This window comes from Triticum urartu, chromosome 1 (genome assembly GCF_003073215.2).
Source record: "Triticum urartu cultivar G1812 chromosome 1, Tu2.1, whole genome shotgun sequence".
Classification (NCBI taxonomy): Eukaryota; Viridiplantae; Streptophyta; class Magnoliopsida; order Poales; family Poaceae; genus Triticum; species Triticum urartu.
The window spans coordinates 382,630,012-382,652,960 of record NC_053022.1 but is presented as its reverse complement, the minus strand read 5'-3'; the positions used below and the strand labels follow the sequence as shown (position 1 = coordinate 382,652,960).

At 47.0% G+C, this 22,949-nt stretch overlaps 1 protein-coding gene across 1 annotated transcript; it reads left to right on the top strand.

Moving 5' to 3' along the window:
* Nucleotides 1–17,557: 17,557 nt before the first annotated feature.
* LOC125513765 (palmitoyl-protein thioesterase 1-like) lies at nt 17,558–22,586 on the top strand. The gene is made up of 12 exons (XM_048678953.1): nt 17,558–17,810; nt 17,912–17,996; nt 18,594–18,645; nt 18,727–18,747; nt 18,816–18,869; nt 19,207–19,257; nt 19,651–19,713; nt 20,922–20,987; nt 21,083–21,121; nt 21,293–21,415; nt 21,950–22,042; nt 22,235–22,586. Exons 1-12 carry the CDS (start codon nt 17,705–17,707, stop codon nt 22,421–22,423), a joined length of 942 nt encoding a protein of 313 aa, XP_048534910.1. The 5' UTR covers nt 17,558–17,704; the 3' UTR covers nt 22,424–22,586.
* Nucleotides 22,587–22,949: the final 363 nt, after the last annotated feature.

Sequence of the window (22,949 nt, the reverse complement as noted above, 5' to 3'; positions counted from 1 at the left end):
CAACATTCAGTAACCACATACAAACTTCCTTTATAACCCTAGCGTCATCGAACCTTAAGTGTGTAGACCCTACGGGTTCGGGAACCATGCAGACATGACCGAGACGTTCTCCGGTCAATAACCAACAGCGGGATCTGGATACCCATGTTGGTTCCCACATGTTCCATGATGATCTCATCGGATGAACCACGATGTCGAGGATTCAATCAATCCCGTATACAATTCCCTTTGTCTAGCGGTATTGTACTTGCCCGAGATTCGATCGTCGGTATCCCGATACCTTGTTCAATCTCGTTACCGGCAAGTCTCTTTACTCGTTCTGTAACACATCATCCCGTGATCAACTCCTTGGTCACATTGTGCGCATTATGATGATGTCCTACCGAGTGGGCCCAGAGATACCTCTCCGTCACACGGAGTGACAAATCCCAGTCTCGGTTCGTGCCAACCCAACAGACACTTTCGGAGATACCCGTAGTGCACCTTTATAGCCACCCAGTTACGTTGTGATGTTTGGCACACGCAAAGTATTCGTACGGTATCCGGGAGTTGCACAATCTCATGGTCTAAGGAAATGATACTTGACATTAGAAAAGCTTTAGCAAACGAACTACACGATCTTGTGCTAGGCTTAGGATTAGGTCTTGTCCATCACATCATTCTCCCAATGATGTGATCCCGTTATCAACGACATCCAATGTCCATGGTCAGGAAACCGCAACCATCTATTGATCAACGAGCTAGTCAACTAGAGGCTTACTAGGGACATGGTGTTGTCTATGTATCCACACATGTATCTGAGTTTCCTATCAATACAATTCTAGCATGGATAATAAACGATTATCGTGAACAAGGAAATATAATAATAACCAATTTATTATTGCCTCTAGGGCATATTTCCAACACCATGTTCTTTGATGGATCCAAAATGCTGAATGGTTCTGGTGCTGGGGTAGTACTGGTATCCCCCCGAGGAGACAAGCTCAGATATGTCCTCTAGATTCACTTTGATTCCTCCAACAATGAAGCAGAATATGAAGCACTTCTGTATGGGTTGCGCATGGCCATCTCACTCGGTGTCCGTCGCCTTATGGTCTACGGCGACTCAGATTTGGTAGGCAATCAAGTGATGAAGGAGTGGGACATCAGAAGCCCAACCATGACTGATTACTGCAACGCGGTGAGGAAGTTGGAAAAGAAGTTTGAGGTGTTAGAGCTTCATCACATACCCCAACTAAAAAATCAAGCACCGATGACTTGGCAAAGATAGATTCCAAGAGAGAAGCCATTCCCAGCAATGTGTTTTTGGGGCATATTCACACGCCGACAGTTTAGGAAGATCCTTTTACTAAAGAGCCCCCGCAGCCTAAGAGCGCCACAGACCCGACTGAAGTCGAGGTCCCAGCCGTGGTCGACCTAATCATGGAGGTTCTGGTTATTACTCCCGACTGGACAGTGCCGTACATTGCGTACATCCTTATAAAGGAACTCCCAGAGGACTAAGAGGAGGCTCGACAGATCGTCCGTCGATCCAAGGCCTTTACTGTGATCAGAGGGCAATTGTTCAGGGAAAGCGTGACTGGAGTCGGTCAGAAATGCATAACGCCAGAAGAAGGTCGAATGATCCTCAATGACATCCACTCGGGGAACTGTGGTCATCATGCGTCCTCTCGGGCCATCGTGGCTAAAGCATACCGAGACGGATTCTATTGGCCATGAGCAAATGAAATGGCGAATGATATAGTTGACAGATGTGAAGGCTGCAGTTTTACTCCGACATGTCTCACAAGCCAGCGTCAGCCCTGAAGACCATTCCCCTCGTCTGGCCCTTTGCTGTTTGGGGACTGGATATGATTGGACCACTGAGAACTGGTAGGAGCGGCTTCACTCATGTGCTCGTCACAGTCGACAAGTTTACCAAATGGATCGAAGCTAAACCTATCAAGAATCTTGAAGCCAGCACCGCTGTCAGTTTTATCAGAGAATTGACATTCAGATATGTAGTCCCTCACAGCATCATCACGGACAATGAATCGAATTTCGATTCTGATGAGTTTAGAGCTTTCTGCGCTTCTCAAGGCACACGAGTCGACTATGCTTCTGTCGCCCACCCGCAGTCGAATGGACAAGCAGAAAGAGCCAATGGCCTAATTCTCATAGGATTGAAACCCCGACTGACGCGTGATCTCAAACATGCAGCAGGTGCTTGGGTCGATGAACTTCTGTCAGTTCTATGGGGTTTGAGGACAACTCCCAACCGGTCGACTAGACGAACTCCTTTTTTTTGGTCTATGGAGCCGAAGCTGTTCTACCGAGTGACTTGCTCCACAACGCACCCCGAGTCGAGCTTTTCTCTGAAGAAGAAGCAGAGCAGGCCCGGCAAGATTCAGTCGATCTCCTAGAGGAGGAAAGAGAGATGGCCTTAATCCGGTCGACCATCTATCAGCAAGACTTGCGTCAATTCCACGCCAGAAGCGTGAGAAGTCGAGCCTTCCAAGAAGGAGGCCCGGTTCTTCGATTGGATCAACAGAAACCACACAAGCTCGCCCCAGCTTGGGAAGGCCCCTTCATCGTCACCAAAGTTCTCCATAATGGAGCATACCATCTTTACAGTGTTGAGCATCAGAAGGATGAGCCACGAGCCTGGAACGCGGAGCTACTCCGCCCCTTTTATACTTAAGCACTCGTTCGAATAAAATGTAATAAGAAGTACCTTTGTAATTTGTTCGTCAAAGACAAGAGCTTTTCAGTCTTCTTGCCTGATTGTTGTTGCTTTTATTTACTTCTGAAAATCCCCCAGTGGGTGGGCTTAGCCGAGAATCCGTTTCGCCTAAGTTCGAAAGAAAATCCTACCGAGTGGTGAGGAATCCTCCCACTCGGGGGCTTAGCTGTAGTCCAGTACTCGCCTAAGTTCTCTCACTCGGAGACTTAGCTGCAGTCCGGTACTCGCCTAAGTTTGAAAAATCCTACCGAGTGGTGAGCAATCCTCCCACTCGGGGGCTTAGCTGCAGTCCAGTGCTCGCCTAAGTTCTCTCACTCGGAGACTTAGTTGCAGTCCGGTACTAGCCTAAGTTTGAAAAAATCCTACCGAGTGGTGAGCTATCCTCCCACTCGGGGGCTTAGCTGCAGTCCAGTACTCACCTAAGTTCTCTCACTCGGAGACTTAGCTGTAGTCCGGTACTCGCCTAAGTTTAAAAAAATCCTACCGAGTGGAGAGCAATCCTCCCACTCGGGAGCTTAGTTGCAGTCCAGTACTCGCCTAAGTTTAAAAAATCCTACCGAGTGGAGAGCAACCCTCCCACTCGGAGGCTGAGCTGCAGTCCAGCACTCGCCTAAGTTTAAAAAATCCTACCGAGTGGAGAGCAACCCTCACACTCGGGGGCTTAGCCGCAGTCTAGTACTCGCCTAAGCTCTCCCACTCGGGGGCTTAGATGCAGTCCAGTACTCGCCTAAGTTTAAAAAATCCTACCGAGTGGAGAGCAACCCTCCCACTCGGGGGCTTAGCTGCAGTCTAGTACTCGCCTAAGCTCTCCCACTCGGAGGCTTAGCTGCAGTCCAGCACTCGCCTAAGTTTAAAAAATCCTACCGAGTGGAGAGCAACCCTCCCACTCAGGGGTTTAGCCGCAGTCTAGTACTCGCCTAAGCTCTCCCACTCGGGGGCTTAGCTGCAGTCTAGTACTTGCCTAAGTTTAAAAAATCCTACCGAGTGGAGAGCAACCCTCCCACTCGGAGGCTTAGCTGTAGTCCGGTACTCGCCTAAGTTTGTAAAATCCTACCGAGTGGGGAGCAACCCTCCCACTCAGAGGTTCGGAGCTACGCCACAAGTACAACATGCGCTCCATCCCTATCCGCAAGGACGACAAGGTGCAGGTCGACTGCAACCTTCTCCTTCGGAGCTACGCCACAAGTGCAACGTGCGCTCCATCCCTATCCGCAAGGATGATGAGGTGCAGGTCGACTGCAACCTTCTCCTCCGGAGCTACGTCACAAGTACAACAAGCGCTCCACCCCTATCCGCAAGGACGACGAGGTGCAGGTCGACTGCAACCTTCTCCTTCGGAGCTACGCCACAAGTACAACGTGCGCTCCACCCCTATCCGCAAGGACGACGAGGTGCAGGTCGACTGCAACCTTCTCCTTTGGAGCTACGCCATAAGTACAACATGCGCTCCACCCCTATCCGCAAGGACGACGAGGTGCAGGTCGACTGATACCTTCTCCTTTGGAGCTACTGTAACGCCCCGAGACCGATGTGCCAGGTGTCCTCCAGTTATTCTCTGTTGTTGTGTTGTCATTGCTTGCGTGTCATGCATTGCATATCATGTGCATTTCATTTGCATACATGTTCGTCTCATGCATCCGAGCATTTTCCCCGTTGTCCGTTTTGCAATCCGGCGCTCCTATGTCACCCGGTGTCCCTTTCTACCTCTTTTCGTGTGCGGGTGTTAAACATTTTCGGATTGGACCGAGACTTGTCATGCGGCCTTGGTTTACTACCGGTAGACCGCCTGTCAAGTTTCGTGCCATTTGGACTTCGTTTGATACTCCAACGGTTAACCGAGGGACCGAAAAGGCCTCGTGTGTGTTGTAGCCCAACACCCTTCCAAAGTGGCCCAAAACCCACCAAAACCCCCTCCATCATCTCGGTCCTTCGGTCACGATCGCGTGGCCGCAAACCGCACCTCATTTGGACTCTCCTAGCTCCCTCTACCTATAAATATGTGTCTCCCTCCGAAAATTCGCGCAGTCTAACCCTAGACCTTCTTCCTCTCCGCGCCGCCGGACAAAAGCCTCGCCGGCGGACATGTCCGCGCCCTCAGCCGCCGCCCCGCGCCAATCCGGAGCCGCCAAGTGGCGCCACCGCGCAGTCCCCGCCGTCGGCCCGCCAGGCCCAGGTCGCCCCCCGAGCCCGCGAGCTCCGCCGCCGGGTCCCTGCGACTCCTTGCGCCCGCTCCTCCGCTCGCCGCCGTCCTCGCCATCGCCGCCGGCCGCCGCCCACCGCTGCACCTCGCCGCGCCGGTCGCCGGTTGCCGCCGCCTGGCGACTCCCTCGGCGCCCTGCCGGGCCCCACGCCATGCCCGCCGGCCGTCGCCAGCGACCGCTCCGGCGACGCCGCCCCTCCTCCGGCCGTCGACGCCGCACCTCGCCGGCCTCGGGTCCGGCCGCCTCTCCGGTCGACTCCGGCGAAGCCCTCTGGTGAACATCGTTTTCCGCGCCGTGCCCAGTCCAGATCTGGATCTGGGGATCTCGGGTTGACTTTTTTAGCCCTCTAACCCTAATTTTTGAGCATACTTTGCCATGCCATAACTCTGCATTCGTAGCTCCGATTTGTGCGTGTAGCATATCAAAATGTTCGTCTCAACGAGTACATCATTTCATCTCATTGCATCAATTTCATTTGAGCTCATCTTGATGCCCGAAATGCTGTTGGAAGAGGGCTATGTGATGAATTTGTCAGATCTGTTTCAGCAAATGGCATTTTGTCATTTTTGCCATGATTAATGTGTGCATGCTATGATCGTGAGCTCTACATGTGTTTTGTTATATGCCATGCCATATTTACAGTGGTGCTTACCATGTAATTTTGTGATATTTTTGGTGACTAGCACAAGCTTGCAAAGTAGCGTAATCGGTAAAGCTGATTTCAGTGACTTAGAATTTCACTAAGTCCTTGTCCTGATTTTGTCGTTATGCCACATGTTCATGTTGTTTCCTAGTGATCCGTGCCTCTTTTGAGGATGATCAGTAAGGATGTTTTTTCAACATTGTGGTGCTCTATCCATCCATGTCTTTGTTTGCATTTATGGAGCACCCTAGCTTGAGTCAATTGAGCTCTACTTTTGCTATATCGATGTTCCTGGCAGATCATTGACATGTTTAGCGATTTTGCCGAGGATGTTGCTATTGATTCGTGTATGCTATGTTGTTGTTCTTGCCATGTCTAGCTTCTATGCCAGGTCTTCTTGATGGGTGTATTCTTAGTTTGTCATGCCATGCTTTGTAGTGAGTGCATCGAGCTCGTAAACATGCCTACTCGTTAACTGATTTGCATGCTCCAGTTTTTCATTAAGTCTGAGATCTGTTTATGTTTTTGCTATGTTCGCATGCTTACAATTGTATTTTCTGATCCCTTTTGGCTCAAGGTCACTAAGGGACTTTTGTTAAGTGCTTTGAGTAGCTTCATGCCATGCCTTGCTTTGCCATGATATGTTTGTTTGAACCTGTTAATGGATGAATTAGCCATAGCTCAGTGTTCATCTTTTGTCAAGCTTCATGAGTGGTTCCATGCCATGTATTTTTTTGTCATGTTTGAGTGCTATAGCATATTTATCTTGATGCTTTTAGATGGCTACTTGCTGAGTATCGCAGACCGGTGCCATATTTGTTTTGCTTGCCATTTCCAAACCGTGCATCCGATTCCGGTGATCTTTATATCGATTTCAACCGAAATCACCTCACCTTTCTAGTGGCACCCTTGGATTTCCATGTTGAGGCCAGGTTCAATCATTTCTTTCCAAATCATGCATATGCACTGCATACCGCATCCCGCATATCATATCATGTTCATGTGTGGTTTGTTTACTATGTTGTGTGCTTCTTTCCGGTGTTGCTTCTTCGGGTTGGTTCCGGTAATGTCGCGTTTGTGAGGACCCGTTCGTCTACATCCGTTTGTCTTCTTTATGGACTCGTTCGTCTTCCTTGCAGGATCTCAGGCAAGATGACCATACCCTCGAAATCACTTCTATCTTTGCTTGCTAGTTGTTCGCTCTTTTGCTATGCCTATGCTGCAATTACCTACCACTTGCTTATCATGCCTCCCATATTGTTGAGCCAAGCCTCTAACCCACCTTGTCCTAGCAAACCGTTGTTTGGCTATATTACCGCTTTGCTCAGCCCCTTTTATAGCGTTGTTAGTTGCAGGTGAAGATTGGAGCTTGTTCCATGTTGAAACATGGATATTTTGTTGGGATATCACAATATCACTTATTTAATTAATGCATCTATATACTTGGTAAAGGGTGGAAGGCTCGGCCTTATGCCTGGTGTTTTGTTCCACTCTTGCCGCCCTAGTTTCCGTCATATCGGTGTTATGTTCCCGGATTTTGCGTTCCTTACGTGGTTGGGTTATAATGGGAACCCCTTGACAGTTCAACTTGAATAAAACTCCTCCAGGAATGCCCAACATTGGTTTTACCATTCGCCACCTAGCCTTTTCTTTCCCTTGGGTTCTGCAGACTCAAGGGTCATCTTTATTTAAACCCCCCTGGGCCAGTGCTCCTATGAGTGTTGGTCCAACCTAGAGCCCTGTGCAGCGCCCCCTCGGGGAAACTCGAGGTTTGGTTTTAGTTGTATGGAGCGCTCATCTGAGTGTGCCCTGAGAACGAGATATGTGCAGCTCCTATCGGGATTTGTCGGCACATTCGGGCGGTGTTGCTGGACTTGTTTTACCATTGTCGAAATGTCTTGTAACCTGGATGCCGAGCCTGATCGGATCGTCTTGGGAGAAGGAATATCCTTCATTGACCGTGAGAGCTTGTGATGGGCTAAGTTGGGACACCCCTGCAGGGATTTGAACTTTCGAAAGCCGTGCCCGCGGTTATGGGCAGATGGGAATTTGTTAATGTCCGGTTGTAGAAAACCTGAAGTTGACCTTAATTTAAAATACATCAACCGCGTGTGTTACCGTGATGGTCTCTTCTCGGCGGGGTCCGGGAAGTGAACACGGTGTTGGAGTTATGTTTGACGTAGGTTGTTTCTAGGATCACTTCTTGATCATAGTTGTTCGACCGTGCTTTTGCCTTCTCTTCTCGCTCTCTTTTGCGAATAGGTTAGCCACCATATATGCTAGTCGCTTGCTGCAGCTCCACCTCATACCTTTACCTTACCCATAAGCTTAAATAGTCTTGATCGCGAGGGTGTGAGATTGCTGAGTCCCCGTGACTCACAGATACTTCCAAAACCAGTTTGCAGGTGCCGATGAGTCCGTGCAGATGACGCAACCAAGCTCAGGAGGAGCTCGATGAAGATCTTGTCCTTTGTGTTGTTTCGTTCTAGTTGATCAGTAGTGGAGCCCAGTCGGGACGATCGGGGATCTGTGTAGCATTTGGGGTAGTCTTCTTTTATTTTGGTTCCGTAGTCGGACCTTGATTGTATCTGATTGATGTAATGCTTTATTCATGTAATTGTGTGAAGTGGCGATTGTAAGCCAACTATGTATCTCTTTCCCTTATGTATTACATGGGTTGTGTGAAGATTACCTCACTTGCGACATTGCTCTCAATGCGGTTATGCCTCTAAGTCGTGTTTCGACACGTGGGAGATATAGCCGCATCGAGGGCGTTACAGCTACGCCACAAGCGCAACGTTCGCTTCATCCCTATCCGCAAGGGCGACGAAGCGCAGGTTGACTGGGGTCCCCACCTCAGAGCTGCATCTCCAGCACAAAGACTATTCCGAGCAGAGAACAAAGTCCACTTGAAGGCAAAACGCAAGCATATTCAGAAATAAACCAAATTCGGATAAATCCTAAGGTTCCAAGCAGCAAGCCAAAAGTATTCGAGCATCAAGCCCGAAGGAGTTTAACGGTTATAGCAACCACTCGGCATTCTGAGGCAAATTTAAAGCAGATTCAAGTCTCATAAGTTTGTTCACTCGGTAGGAGGAGGGCTGGCAGGCTCGATGAATTCATCCAGGTCGATCCCATACGCGATCCGAGTGGCAACAGCGATGAAAGTCTCCATGAAGGATTGGAAGTCATGCTTTTTGGTGTTAGCGACCTTGATCGCCGCCAGCTTGTCTTCACGAGCTTCCTTGCTGTGGACTCGCACCAAGGACAGCGCCACGTCAGCACCACACTGGGCCGAGGACTTCTTCCATTCCTGCACTCGGTCAGGGATCTCGTTGAGTCGAGCCATCAGGGATTCCAGGTCATTTTGAAGCGTCGCCCTTGGCCAGAGCAATGAGTCGACTCGTGAGACTGCCTCCTTCAGGCGCGTGAGGTAGCTTGTGACGCTGGCGACACGAGACTCCAGTCGGAGCACGTTCATTGCAGTTTCATCGCAAACTAGATCAGCAATAGGATCCAGACCCGTCTCGACCTTTCCAGTTTCCTTGTCAAAGTCTTGGCAGAATTTTGCAGCCAGAAATCAGTGATTCGACCGGATAGGATCCGTTCGCAAGCATCAACACAGTCGGTTTAAAAGAAATACCTTCCAGCATAAGATAAAGCTTCTTGGCGAGAGTTCTCAAATAAGCCTTCGTGTCATTCCTCTTGTGGACCGCAGACTCCAGCTTTTCGTTCAGGGTGATTTTGTCCTTCTTCAGACGAGTCACCTCTCGGTTAGACTCGTTGAGACAGGACTTCAGCTTGGTCACCTCCCCTTCCAGTGCTTCAACTGAAGCCAGTTTCTGGTCTGCGAGGGCAGTTTTATCTTGGGCTTCCTTCTGTGCAGTGGCGAGGTCCGAGTCCTTCTTCTCCAGAGCCAACTTCATTTTCTCTGCAAAAGAAGCAATCAGATTAGTCAGGAGCTCGAAGAAATGTTTTAAAAAAAGACAGTCGATAGGCAGTTACCTTCCATACCAGCAGCTTCGTCTTGAGCTTTCTTCAGATTCTGCTGAGCCAAATCCAAGTCATGGTTGAGTTGCCTCTGCTTCTCCTCAAGCTCAGCAAACTTGGAAATGAGAGTACAAGACTTCCGCAGAAGGCAAAAGACGTGTTAATCGACGAGATCAAAGGTTGTTCACTTTCGAGTGGATAAAACTTAAAGAGGTTCGCTTAGACCCCAGCCGACTGCACACAGTCGACTGCGGTGTCGGGGGCTACACCCAGCGGGTGCACTTGGCATGCCCCCGCTGATTAAGACCCAACTCGGCCGGTCCGCCCGGGTCAAGTAAAAAAACTGTTCAGACCCCAGTTGACTGCCAGCAGTCGACTGCGGTCTCGGGGACTACACCCAGTGGGTGCACTTGGCGTGCCCCCGCCGGTTCCGATCTCATTCGACCGGTCCGCCCGGGTCGAGTGGAAGAAAAGAAAGGAAGGCAGAACTCAGACCCCAGGTCGACTGCGGTCTCGGGGACTATACCTAGTGGGTGCACTTGGCGTGCCCCCACCGGTTCAGATCCTACTCGCACAGACCGAGTGGAAGAATGCAACTACCAAAGACAACAAAACACCCAATGGGTGCACTGACTCGACGCAAACAACAGGAGATTGTATAGAAGAAAAATTTTCGGGTAGCATATCCTGATAGAACAAGGACAGTCGAAAAGTCTACTTACCTGGACATTGGCCCGGAGAGCAGCGCTGGCGTCGTAGGCAGCCTGGCTATTCGCATGCACCATCTTCATCCGCTCAATCATCACGTCAGCCTGTTGGATGGCTTCCGCGGCTGCTTCCGACTGGTTGTCCGGAACGGGGTAGCTGGTGAAGAAGAGAGTAGACGACCCAGGTGCAGCAGCTTGGACCTCCGAGGCGTGAGATGGGACGACTGAAGGAATCACCGGAATAGTCGACGGTGCGGGGCGCTCACTCGACAAGGGTACAGCGAAGGTTACAGAGGCCCCGCCCGCGTCTTCAGATTGATAGACGGTTGGTGTTGTCGTTGGTCCCTGCTGAGATGCCTTACTAGCCGTCGCCTTTTTATTCTTCCTGGGCCTAGGAGCCACATCTTCATCGTCATCTGGGAGATCGATGACATTGGGTGGAGCTGCGGAGAAGATCAGTCGACTCTAAAGAAAACCGCCAGAATTCAATCGACCGAGCAGTCAAGAGCAAGATCATAAGAGTTTTTACCTGGGTTGGAGGTGACCGCATCTTCCATCTCCCCGTCTCGATATTGGAGAGAAGAGGTTCCTGATGTAGCAGCACTGCAAAGACCTGCACCCAGTCGGTTATGTTCTGTTGCTCGAGTCGACGAAAAGAACAAGTCAGATGATTACCCGGAGATGGTAGGGATGGTCACTTTGATCCTGGGCAAAGCTTTTGGCAATTTGGAGGAGGTGGCTTTTGGTGCTCTTGGCGCTGGAGGCGGCACAACCTTGGGCTGCTTCGGAGCCTTCTCAATCGGCGCTGGGGAGGACGTCTTGGGGTGCTTTGAAGACTGCCTAGTCGGCGCAGTCACTAGGTCTGGAGTGCTCGCCGGGTCGTGAGCGTGTTTGGATCTCCTCTTCCTATGAGGACGAGTCGAACTCTTCGTCATCAGTCGATTCTTCGCTCTCCTCGTCCTCCTCGGCATCCGGGCGCCACTCGCCGCTCTCGCCCCCTCTCGCTCATTCCTCGATGTCTTGCTCCTGCACTCCATTGGGCATCGAGTACATGTCAATGAGGGCCTGAAAAGACAACGATCAAAAGAAATTCAGTCGACCATCAACAAGGTGTCACACAGTGAATCAGAAGGATACTTGGTAAAACAGAATCATACCTGCTCCGGCTGGCGTGAGTGGTCGAATGGAATCACCCTCCTAGACCCCCGGGGGTTGTCTTTGTTGCTGGTGATTCCCATCAGCCACTTCTAAGATGTCCTCGCTGACGTCCTCCGGGTGGATCCGAGTGGAGTCCTCGAGTTCGGAGTACATCCACATCAGATGGTCACGGGGCTGAAGCGGTTGGATGCGTCGACCGAGAAAGACCTCCAGTAGGTCCATTCTAGTCACCCCGTCGCGGACGAGTTGGACGACCCGCTCGACCAGCACCTTGACCTGCGCCTTCTCTTCTGGGACCACCTTCCGGGAGGAGGGCTTCTCCACTCTAGCCAGAGAAAAGGGAGGAAGTCCAGTCGACCGACCCGGGGTCGACTGGTCCTTACAGTAAAACCAAGTCGACTGCTAGCCCCGGACCGAGTCGGGAAGGATCATTGCTGGGAAGGTGCTCTTGTTCCTCATCTAGATCCCCAGGCCCCCGCACATCTGGATCACGTGCGTCCTCTCATCACTCGGATTGGCCTTTTTGACCGACTGGGAGCGGCAGGTGAAGATGTGTTTGAAAAGACCCCAGTGCAGTCGACAGCCCAAGAAATTTTCACACATTGACACGAAAGTAGCCAGATAGACTATGGTGTTTGGAGTGAAGTGGTGGAGCTGAGCCCCAAAGAAATTCAAAAAGGCCCGAAAGAAAGGATGGGGAGGCAGAGAAAATCCGCGATCGACGTGGGTGGCGAGAAGAACGCACTCACCCTCCCTTGGCTGCGGTTCGGTCTCGTTCCCCGGGAGCCGCGCCGACTTGTGGGGGATCAGTCCCCCCTCCACCAGGTCATCGAGGTTGTCCTGGCTGATCGTCGAGCGGATCCAATCGTCCTGGATCCAGCCCGGCGGCAGGCCGGATCTCGACGAGGATCCGCCCCGGCTGGTCCGCTTTCCCTTCGCCTTTGCGGTCGCCTTCTTCGTGCGCTCCGGCGCCACCGTCTTCTCTTTTCCCATGGCGGCGGATCAAATTCGAGCGAGGGTTCGGCGACGAGAGCAGAAGCGAGGGTGGCGGAGAGGTCGAAGGAAGAAGAAAAGAGAATGGGAGCGCACGGGGCAGAGACCCGGTCCGGTGCCTTTTTATAAGGTCGTTCCCTGAGTGACTGACTGGTAGGCCCAGACGATCTAAACAAATCATGCAACAGTCGCGCGCAGTACGTGGCGAAAAAGGTCGCACGGAGATCGAGGAGACTTGCCTAATCCGTCCCGATTACCACGGCCCCGCCTGTCTGGCGCGCTTCCCGAAATTCGAATCCCGCGAAATCCGCGGAGAGCAGAGCAACTTGTCAGACTAAAAGCATCCTCTACATTATCATTCAGAATTCTACCGTGAAAATTCACTCGACAAAACCCAAGAATGGACCAAGGCGACTGAAGAAGAAGTTGACGTTGTCTCCTCAGTTCATGGCTCCAGAACAAGTTATACTCACAGCACGAAGAATGAGTCGGAAGTGTTCTCAATTCCTTCCCCACTCAAACCCTGATCCATTCGGGGGCTAATGACGAAGCTATGTACCTAGGGTAGGGTCATGGATCTGTCCAAGATTCCCTCCCCAAGGACATCCCTAAAAGAACCAGAAGCAGTCGGAGAGAAATCATCATCCACTCGACCATGAAGTTATGTCCCACTCGACAGCCTTGAAGATACTCGACCATGCGAACAACCACTCGACCGTCAGAAGATGTGAAGACACTCACTCCGCAACGGTCGAGATTTAAGTCATAGCTTTATGGACATTTATAGCACTTTACTCCAGACGTTACCAGTAACGCTCCTCCTTTATGAACATTGAACCCTGTGTAACGGAGGGGAGCTGGGGTCCTGGCGCACTCTATATAAGCCACCCCTCTCCTCTGGGGCAAGGGTTCGCACCTTTTGTAATTCACACGCGTATATCCAGTCGACCGCCTCCGGGCTCCGAGACGTAGGGCTGTTACTTTCTCCGAGAAGGGCCTGAACTCGTAAAACTCGCGTGTACAGCTCCTCCATAGCTAGGATCTTGCCTCTACATTCCTACCCCCCTATTCTACTATCAGGCTTAGAACCACGACAGTCATATTTTGTTCTAAGTATCGAGTTGTAATTCTTGAGTTGTAAGTAAATAAAAGTGTGATGATCATCATTATTAGAGCATTGTCCCATGTGAGGAAAGGATGATGGAGACTATGATTCCCCCACAAGTCGGGATGAGACTCCGGACGAAAAATAAAAAGAAAGAGAAAAAAGAAGCCATAAAAAAAGAGAGAAGGCCCAAAAAAATGAGAGAAAAAGAGAGAAGGGGCAATGCTACTATCCTTTTACCACACTTGTGCTTCAAAGTAGCAACATGATCTTCATGATAGAGAGTCTCCTATGTTGTCACTTTCATATATTAGTGGGAATCTTTCATTATAGAACTTGGCTTGTATATTTCAATGATGGGCTTCCTCAAAATGCCCTAGGTATTCGTGAGCAAGCGAGTTGTATGCACACCCACTTAGTTTCTTTTTGAGTTTTCATACACTTATAGCTCTAGTGCATCTGTTGCATGGCAATCCCTACTCACTCACATTGATATCTATTGATGGACATCCCCATAGCCCATTGATACGCCTAGTTGATGTGAGACTATCTTCTCCTTTTTGTCTTCTCCACAACCATCATTCTATTCCACCTATAGTGCTATGTCCATGGCTCACGCTCATGTATTGCGTGAAGATTGAAAAAGTTTGAGAACATCAAAAGTATGAAACAATTGCTTGGCTTGTCATCGGCGTTTTGCATGCTTTAAATATTTTGTGTGATGAAGATATAACATAGTCAGACTATATGATTTTGTAGGGATAGCTTTCTTTGGCCATGTTATTTTGAGAAGACATGATTACTTTGTTAGTATGCTTGAAGTATTATTATTTTATGTCAATATTAAACATTTGTCTTGAATCTTTCGGATCTGAATATTCTTGCCATAATAAAGAGAATTACATGGATAAATATGTTAGGTAGCATTCCACATCAAAAATTCTGTTTTTATCATTTACCTACTCGAGGACGAGCAGGAATTAATCTTGGGGATGCTTGATACGTCTCCAACATATCTATAATTTCTGATTGATCCATGCTACTATATTATCCATCTAGGATGTTTTATATGCATTTATATGCTATTTTATATGATTTTTGGGACTAACCTATTAACCTAGAGTCCAGTGCCAGTGCCAGTTTATGTTTTTTCCTTGTGTTTGAGTTTTACAAAAAAGGAATACCAAACGGAGTCCAATTGATGTGCCAATTTTTGATGATTTTTTATGGACCAAAAGAAGCTCCCGGAGTAAAATTATTGGGCCAGAAGAGTCCCGAGCTGTCCACGAGATAGGAGGGCGAGCCTAGGGGGGTAGGGCGCGCCCTCCACCCCCGTGGACGACTCAGAGACCCCTGACGTGAGACTGACACCAAAAATTCTTATAAATACAGAAACCCCCGAAAATAAATCTAGATCGGGAGTTTCGCCGTCGCAAGCCTCTGTAGCCACCGAAAACCAATCTAGACCCGTTCCGGCACCCTGTCAGAGGGGGGAATCCCTCTCCGGTGGCCATCTTCATCATCCCGACGCTCTCCATGACGAGGAGGGAGTAGTTCACCCTCGGGGCTGAGGGTATGTATCAATAGCTATGTGTTTGATCTCTCTCTCTCTCTCGTGTTTGTTGATTCGGTACGATCTTGATGTATCGCGAGCTTTGCTATTATAGTTGGATCTTATGATGTTTCTCCCCCTCTACTCTCTTGTAATGGATTGAGTTTTTCCTTTGAAGTTATCTTATTGGATTGAGTCTTTAAAGATTTGAGAACACTTGATGTATGTCTTGCATGTGCTTATCTGTGGTGACAATGGGATATCACGTGATCCACTTGATGTATGTTTTGGTGATCAACTTGCGAGTTCCGTGACCTCGTGAACTTATGCATAGGGGTTGGCACACGTTTTTGTCTTGACTCTCTGGTAGAAACTTTGGGACACTCTTTAAAATTCTTTGTGTTGGTTGAATAGATGAATCTGAAATTGTGTGAAGCATATCGTATAATCATAACCACGGATACTTGAGGTGACATTGGAGTATCTAGGTGATATTAGGGTTTTGGTTGATTTGTGTCTTAAGGTGTTATTCTAGTACGAACTCTAGGATAGATTGAACGGAAATAATAGCTTCGTGTTATTTTACTACGAACTCTTGAATAGATCGATCAGAAATGATAACTTTGAGGTGGTTTCGTACCCTATAATAATCTCTTTGTTTGTTCTTCGCTATTAGTAACTTTGGAGTGACTCGTTGTTGCATGTTGAGGGATTGTTATATGATCCAATTATGTTACTATTGTTGAGAGAACTTGCACTAGTGAAAGTATGAACCTTATGTCTTGTTTCAACGCATTGCAATACCGTTTTCGCCCACTTTTATCGTTAGTTACCTTACTGTTTTTATATTTTCAAATTACAAAAACCTTTATCTCCCATCCATATTGCACTTGTATCACCATCTCTTCGCCGAACTAGTGCATCTATACAATTTATTATTTGGTTGCAGGGTTGTTTGAGAGAGACCATCTTCATCCTACGCCTCCCACGGATTGATAAACCTTTGGTCATCTACTTGAGAGAAATTTGCTACTGTCCTACAAACCTCTGAACTTGGAGGCCCAATAACGTCTACAAGAAGAAGGTTGTGTAGTAGACATCAAGGCACACCGCTTGAAGTCTGTACAGTAGACAAACTTGTTACAGAAAGTATATATGCGGCCACCACATGAGACATATATATATATAGGTGTCTTACATTATCTCCTTGCAAAGCCCAGTTGAAATGTAAAATTCCTACATTTTTCTTTTTGAACTGAGATGAACATATGAATTCCCCATAATGCCTTTTTCTTCTTTCTTTTCCAAAAAAGCTAGGGTTTCTCTTGCCTCCCGCCGGCGCCGTCGCCGGTTCACCCCGTCTCCGATGGCCTTAGGGGCATGGAGGCGGAGTGGATCTCAGCCCTTGCCAGTGGGAAGGCTCCATTTTTAGATATTTTTTGGAGTTTTGTTAGAGTTTGTGTCCTACTCAGAAAGGCGAGACGGCGGCGACTCCCTGAAGATGGAACAAAGGTCTCCTCGCCCAGCCCCCGTTCCCGTGATGCGTCTAGCATCGTCGGTGGACGTGTGGAGATGTGTTTTTGATGGATCTGTCTTTGGTGAATTTGCTCGGATCTGTTCATCGTTCGTCCGTGTTCCTGTGTCTTTAGGTTGGATCCTTCTGATCTACACCCTTCATCGGCGCGGTTGCTGTTATGATGCGTTGATTCTATGGTACCTTAGCACGACGATTTTTCGACTGTCTGCTACAACAAGGTTTGCTCGGCTTCGGCAATGGAGGGGCGATGACAACGGTACGCATTCGGCTCGCTTGAGTGATTGTAGCCATCGCTAGGTGGTTTATGGATTTGGATGTAATTTTTATTATTTCTAGTGTTCGTTGTACTACTATGATTGAGATAAATAGATTAAAATTTTTTCTCACAAAAAAAACTGTATGAGTTCTCATTTTTATAGTTTTCCCTACTGCGTTCCTTCAACCATATGGGTGAAGGTATACCTCCAATTCCTATCAATCAAGAGGCCCCAAAGGGAAAGTTCTGCCACCCAAGCAACAACATTCTTCTCTAGGAAAAAGTAAGCAACATAGAAGCGTATATCTACAAGTATTCACTTGCAAAGAAAGAAAAGAAATCAATTGCTCAATTTGGTTCAAGATAAAGCAAGAGCTCCCATTTCTTCCTTGGAAGCAAAAGCAATAGCTTCAGCCTTCGGGTGGGACTATGACAGCTTAGAAGCGATGCCACTGGTTTGAGGGCCCTTCCTAACGTGGGTCCGGCATGTCATTATCCGTGCGATAAACACAACCACCGGCAACAACCCTACCGAATCTTTCGTAAAATGAAGAAAGAAATACCGGCGGGGTCGTTATTCATGGGCCCACTTCTCTGCGGCCCTGCGTCGAGCCGAGGGACGGAGCTCTCAACGGTCGCACCAAATCTCTCTGACACGGGGGCCCCGCGCAGCGAGTTCACCCACAACTGCCCTTCCTAGTCCTCCCACTTCTCCCCCCGCCCAGTTCACCATTTCTCCGCCGCGGCCGCACACTCCCCGCGGGCCGACGAGGGTGAGTCCGTGCGGGAGCGCTGCGAGAGAGTGCGAAGCCCTAACCCTCGATCCCCGACCGGAAGCCGATGGCCGCGCCGTCCCCCGCCGCGTCCCTCCTGCTGGTCCTCGTCGTCGCCGCCTCCGCGGCGCTCGCGCCGGTGGCCTCCGCGGTGCCCTTCATCGTCCTGCACGGTTAGGGTTCCGGGCTCCCCCATCCTCGTATCGATTCGGGGTCTGTTTGGCGTTAGGGTTTCGTCTTGAGGCTTTGGCTGGCTGGCTGTGCTCGGGCGCAGGGATCGGGGACCAGTGCGGGAACGACGGGATCGCCTCCTTCACCGATGAGCTCGCGGAGTGGTCGGGATCCAAGGGATACTGCATGTAATGGCGTCTCCCCTTCTCGCTTCCTCTTTTTCTCGCGGATTGTTTTTGTTGTCCGTGTGCGCGGTTATGTTGATTACAGCGCGTAGAAGTATTCTCTACCGTCATGCAGTTATGCTGATTATAGCTATAAGCAAATGTCGGTCTGTGAACCTTTGTGTTGGGCTTGCTGATTTGTACTCTGTCGAATTTTTTGTTTGGTGTGTTGTCTGCGTGTTAAGCAACGAATATGTACTGTTTGTGTGTGGATGTTGCGACATCCCACCTCCGATAATATGTGGTGTAAAACTTATGTGAGTTAAATCTTATGATCTGTGTTATATTATACAGCGTAAAATATTATTTTTGTTTCCATGTGAATGTCAATAAATATGGATTCCCAGATTAGTAATGTTAATCTAATTAGGCGTCTCTTGTCTGAATATCTGAGTGTAGCTTCAGAAATTAAGAGCCTGAGCAATCTATGTACCCAGCTTCTGCCACGAGATATCGCCGCTAGCTCTCAGTGCCATTAATTTCTTTGAATATTAATAATTTAGCTCACGGCAGTTGTTGTCGAGTTTATTGTTGGAATTTAAACATATTCTTCCTGTACAGGGAAATTGGGAGAGGATCATGGGATTCTTGGTTAATGCCACTTCAAGATCAGGTTGGGTTTTTACTCTTTATTTTCTTTAACTAAATAAACCGTTCCTTGTAAAAGTTTCTAAGATCACAAGGTCATCTACAGGCAAATGTGGTTTGCAAGAAGGTGATACAGAATCTTCGGTACTGCTTTTCTGTATAGTATCCAGAGCCGTCATGGAATTGGTTTTCCAGGTAAAGGAAATGGAAGAACTTCGTGAAGGTTACAGCATAATTGGCCTTTCTCAGGTGTGTTCATGCTGATGTGCTATAATTGGGTTCAGGGCAAGAATACAGTGTCATAATGTGCATATATTTTTTGTGCTATACTTTTTAGTATTACTGTGCTTGTCGTTTCTGATTTTTATAATCCAAATGCCTTTCTGAAGCTAAGTAATTATGAAGTCTGGTGATGTCCAAATTAGTGCCAATTGACTACCCGTGAATTTGGGATGTTCTGTGATAAATTCTTACTGGCTCTTGATTTAGAGAGATTTTACCGATAGTTGCCATGTACTTTCACAAAAATCAGTTACTCTGAGTTAAAGAGTTCCCCTCCTGTGCTAAGCCATCTCTTACCTTTCAGGGGAACTTAATTGGGCGGGCAGTAATTGAGTACTGCGACGGTGGGCCACCGGTGAGCGAATTTATTTGCTTGCCTTTATGCAATAATAACAGTGTAAAGCTCACCTAATTTGGTCCACTAAATAACAAAGTTAACATTTTGGCCAGCGCCCACACATGTTATGATGGTGATAGAAGATCATGATGATAGGAATACTGAAGAACATTTGTAATTTTGTTAAGTATATCCATCTATTGTATAACAAATGGTGATGCTTAATGTTTTGATTAGGTGCTTCACTTCATGAGTATGCGTATCAGTAGTGCTGTGAGACTTCTTTCAAAACATTATTTTTGTTACTCTGAGTGATGATTAGGGCTTTTCCTGTACTGTATCCCTTATAGTTTATATGATATTGTCTTCACTTCTTCTGGGGGAACTATATATCTTTATTTATTGTAACAGGTAAAGAATTTCATCTCAATTGGGGGTCCTCACGCTGGTACTGCTTCAGTGCCACTTTGTGGTGTAAGCTTACTCTGTCCTTTCCTAGTTATCTTTTATCAGTCTATTTAAAGAGTAAGCTTGCTTTGTGGTGTAAGCTTACCGATGGATTAATACTAGTAATAAACAAGCACTTACGACTTTCTAGATAGCTACTGACTACTGGTAGACACCTCATCCATTTGGATGGATTATTCTCTTTCATCCAAGATAGATGTTGATTTAGCTCCATGTAATAGAATATGCTAAAGTGCGATAAAAGCTAGTGCCAAGTTTTCCGCATAGTCCCCCCTCCCAGGAAAGAAATCTTCATTCAGTATACACATTCAATGGGAAAAGTTATTTGAAAAAAGAACGTAATGAACAGTATTTGCAAACCAGAACCTATGTTACTTGAATGCCATGAAATTTTGTTGGTCTACCTCATTTTTTTTCTTAATCATGTGCGTGCTCACTTTTTATGATTTAGTCTTCCTTCTCCATGACTATCAAGTCTTAACATTTCGCTACAGTTGTCTAAATTGTCAATTTGCTGGTATAGATCTCAATGGAGCTACTTGCATGTAGAGTACAAGCAAACACTTCCTCTTTCACTTAATGCATGTAACCATCTGCACTTGTATCTGAGTGCACTAGATGTTTAATGTCATCTACCCTATTGGTTCATGTGAGTTACAAATTATGAAAAGATGAGGCAATGTTACCCCACAACAAGATCATTTTCTCATGGTATCAAATTGGCCAAAATTTATATTCCAATGCTGTAGAAGCAAAAGCAACCAAACCATTGTAGGTTAAGCTAGTTTGGCGTGAGTCACTAGAGCAAACAGCACTGTATATCCTCAATTCTTGGTCAACAGGTTAGCAATGGAATGAAAAGAAAATCTGTAGATTATAAACTTATGTTGCTTTCACAGTGTCCCGCTGTTTTGTCTGTGTGTGGGAACATACATACCTCCAATCATTTTTGCATAAAGTATAATCATGTAAATCTTTCATTAATGTTGTTGCTGCTAAACTCATGTTTTCTAGTATTATACTCCCTCCGTCCCAAAATAAGTGTCGCAACTTTGTACTAACTTTAGTACAAAGTTGTACTAGAGTTGAGACACTTATTTCGTGACGGAGGGAGTATTTAGCTGTACAAGGAACTTGAATACTTTGGGTAATGATATTGATTTGTACAGTTTCCACCTATTGTTACTGTCCTATTAAATATTTTCTCTTTGCAGTCTGGTTTTCTTTGCGTTCTTGTTGATGTGCTGATTCAACTGGAGATATATTCAAACTATGTGCAGGTTAGTATGTGGTGTCTGTTATTTGGTCACAGTTATCATTATTAGACATGACACATAATGTTTCTCTGAATAACTTGAGGTTGGTAAAATTACAGGCACATCTTGCCCCTAGCGGTTACCTAAAGATTCCCACTGTGAGTTCTTTATGCTATATTCGTACTTGCATATCCTGGCCATCAGGATCACTGTTTGAATTCAACCTATTTACTTGTACAGCTGTGTTCTGTGATCCTAAATGATACCTTCAATGAATACTTCTATCCTATGATCTGCTAAATGACAACCAATCTCCCTTTCTTTTTCAGGATATGACAGATTATTTGAAGGGTTGCAAATTTCTTCCGAAGCTTAATAATGAGATACCAAGTGAAAGAAACATTACATATAAAGAAAGATTTAGCAGCTTGGAGAACTTGGTACTGATCATGGTATGTTGAGCAAACATATACTATTCTTGTTTTGCCCACTTACACTCAAGGGTAGTCCCTACATTCCAAATTAATTGGAGCTCTAGCTTTGTCCCAAGTCAAACTTCTCTATATTGACCAAGTCTACAGAGAATGTGCTAATATCTAGACTAGGTCAAACACAACAGTTTAACTTAGGACAGAGCTACAACCTAAATTTCATTTGTAAGAGAGGAAGTATGTGGTAGGGATCAGAGCAGAACTAGGTTCTTAGTCAATTTCATTTTTGTTATTTGATATTGGGCACTATTGTACCCCACTCGTTGTACTCTATAGGGAATAATCAGTAAATAAAACTGCTCTTGGTGATATTCAATATGCAAAACAAGAGTTGAACATATAATCAATACTCAACAATCATAGTACATGATATAACAAAATGGTAGCTCAAAAATCTACTGCCTCAGATTGCCCTCTTTGTCTTGTGCATTCCACATTGTGAGATACTTTGTCTGCTGAGGAGCTGACGCTTTGCCTTTCCAAACTGCTAAACAGTTTGAGGACGATGCAGTCCTGATACCTCGCGAAACGGCATGGTTTGGTTATTATCCTGATGGCGCCTTTAATCCAGTGCTTCCTCCTCAAGAGGTACTGTGCTTCTTCCAAATTGCATCGTTCTTTGTACCGAAAAGTACTTCATTATTCTTCGCATCGTATCAACTCCTTGAAAAGCAACTTCAGATTTGTAGTGCATAAATTGGGGGCCATAAGAAATTTCTGGCGATTTCGTATGGTTAATATCATTTGTGTCTGACTGCTAAGAAAATGCCTTGTGTGTAGACAAAGCTATATACCGAAGACTGGATCGGCTTGAGGACTTTGGATGAGGCTGGGCGTGTTAAGTTTGTGTCGGTGCCCGGAGGTCACCTCCGCATATCAAGGAGCAACATGAAGAAGTACATAGTGCCTTATTTGACACCGTCATGTGGATCATCCAAGCAGAGTATTCGTCGAATCTTGTCATACTGAGGATAGGTAAACCACGCTTGCGGCTGTAATTGTGCTTGTTCTGGGTCTTTATAAGCCCAACCCATGTCTCTCTGCATTATTACCTTATAAATACATTGGCGAAACAGACTGGAACCATAACGTTGCTGTGTTCGGGGTAAATAGACTAGCGAGGTTGCAGCAATGGTCTCATCTTTCGGTCATCATGGAATCAGTTTGAGCAAATGTTGTGACTGGTAGTTTGATCCTAGCATGTGGTCCAGCTACCGTGGAAACGGAATATCATAACATCAGTTCTGTACGTAAATAATAACATAAGAAATATATGGTGGAAACATTGTTTTCTGAACCTTTTCTATGCAAATGTCGTTCCTACATCCCCGTCTATTTTTCCAATCTCAAAGGAATCTTAACTCATTTTTAAGGCGGCTGCTACAAATCAGCCGGATGATTTTTCTAGAAAATCATCCGGGTAGCTAGCCGTCCGATCTGGGGCTGGTTGTCGTTTGATTTCACCAGCAGCTCGAGTCTTCCTCTCTTGTCATCC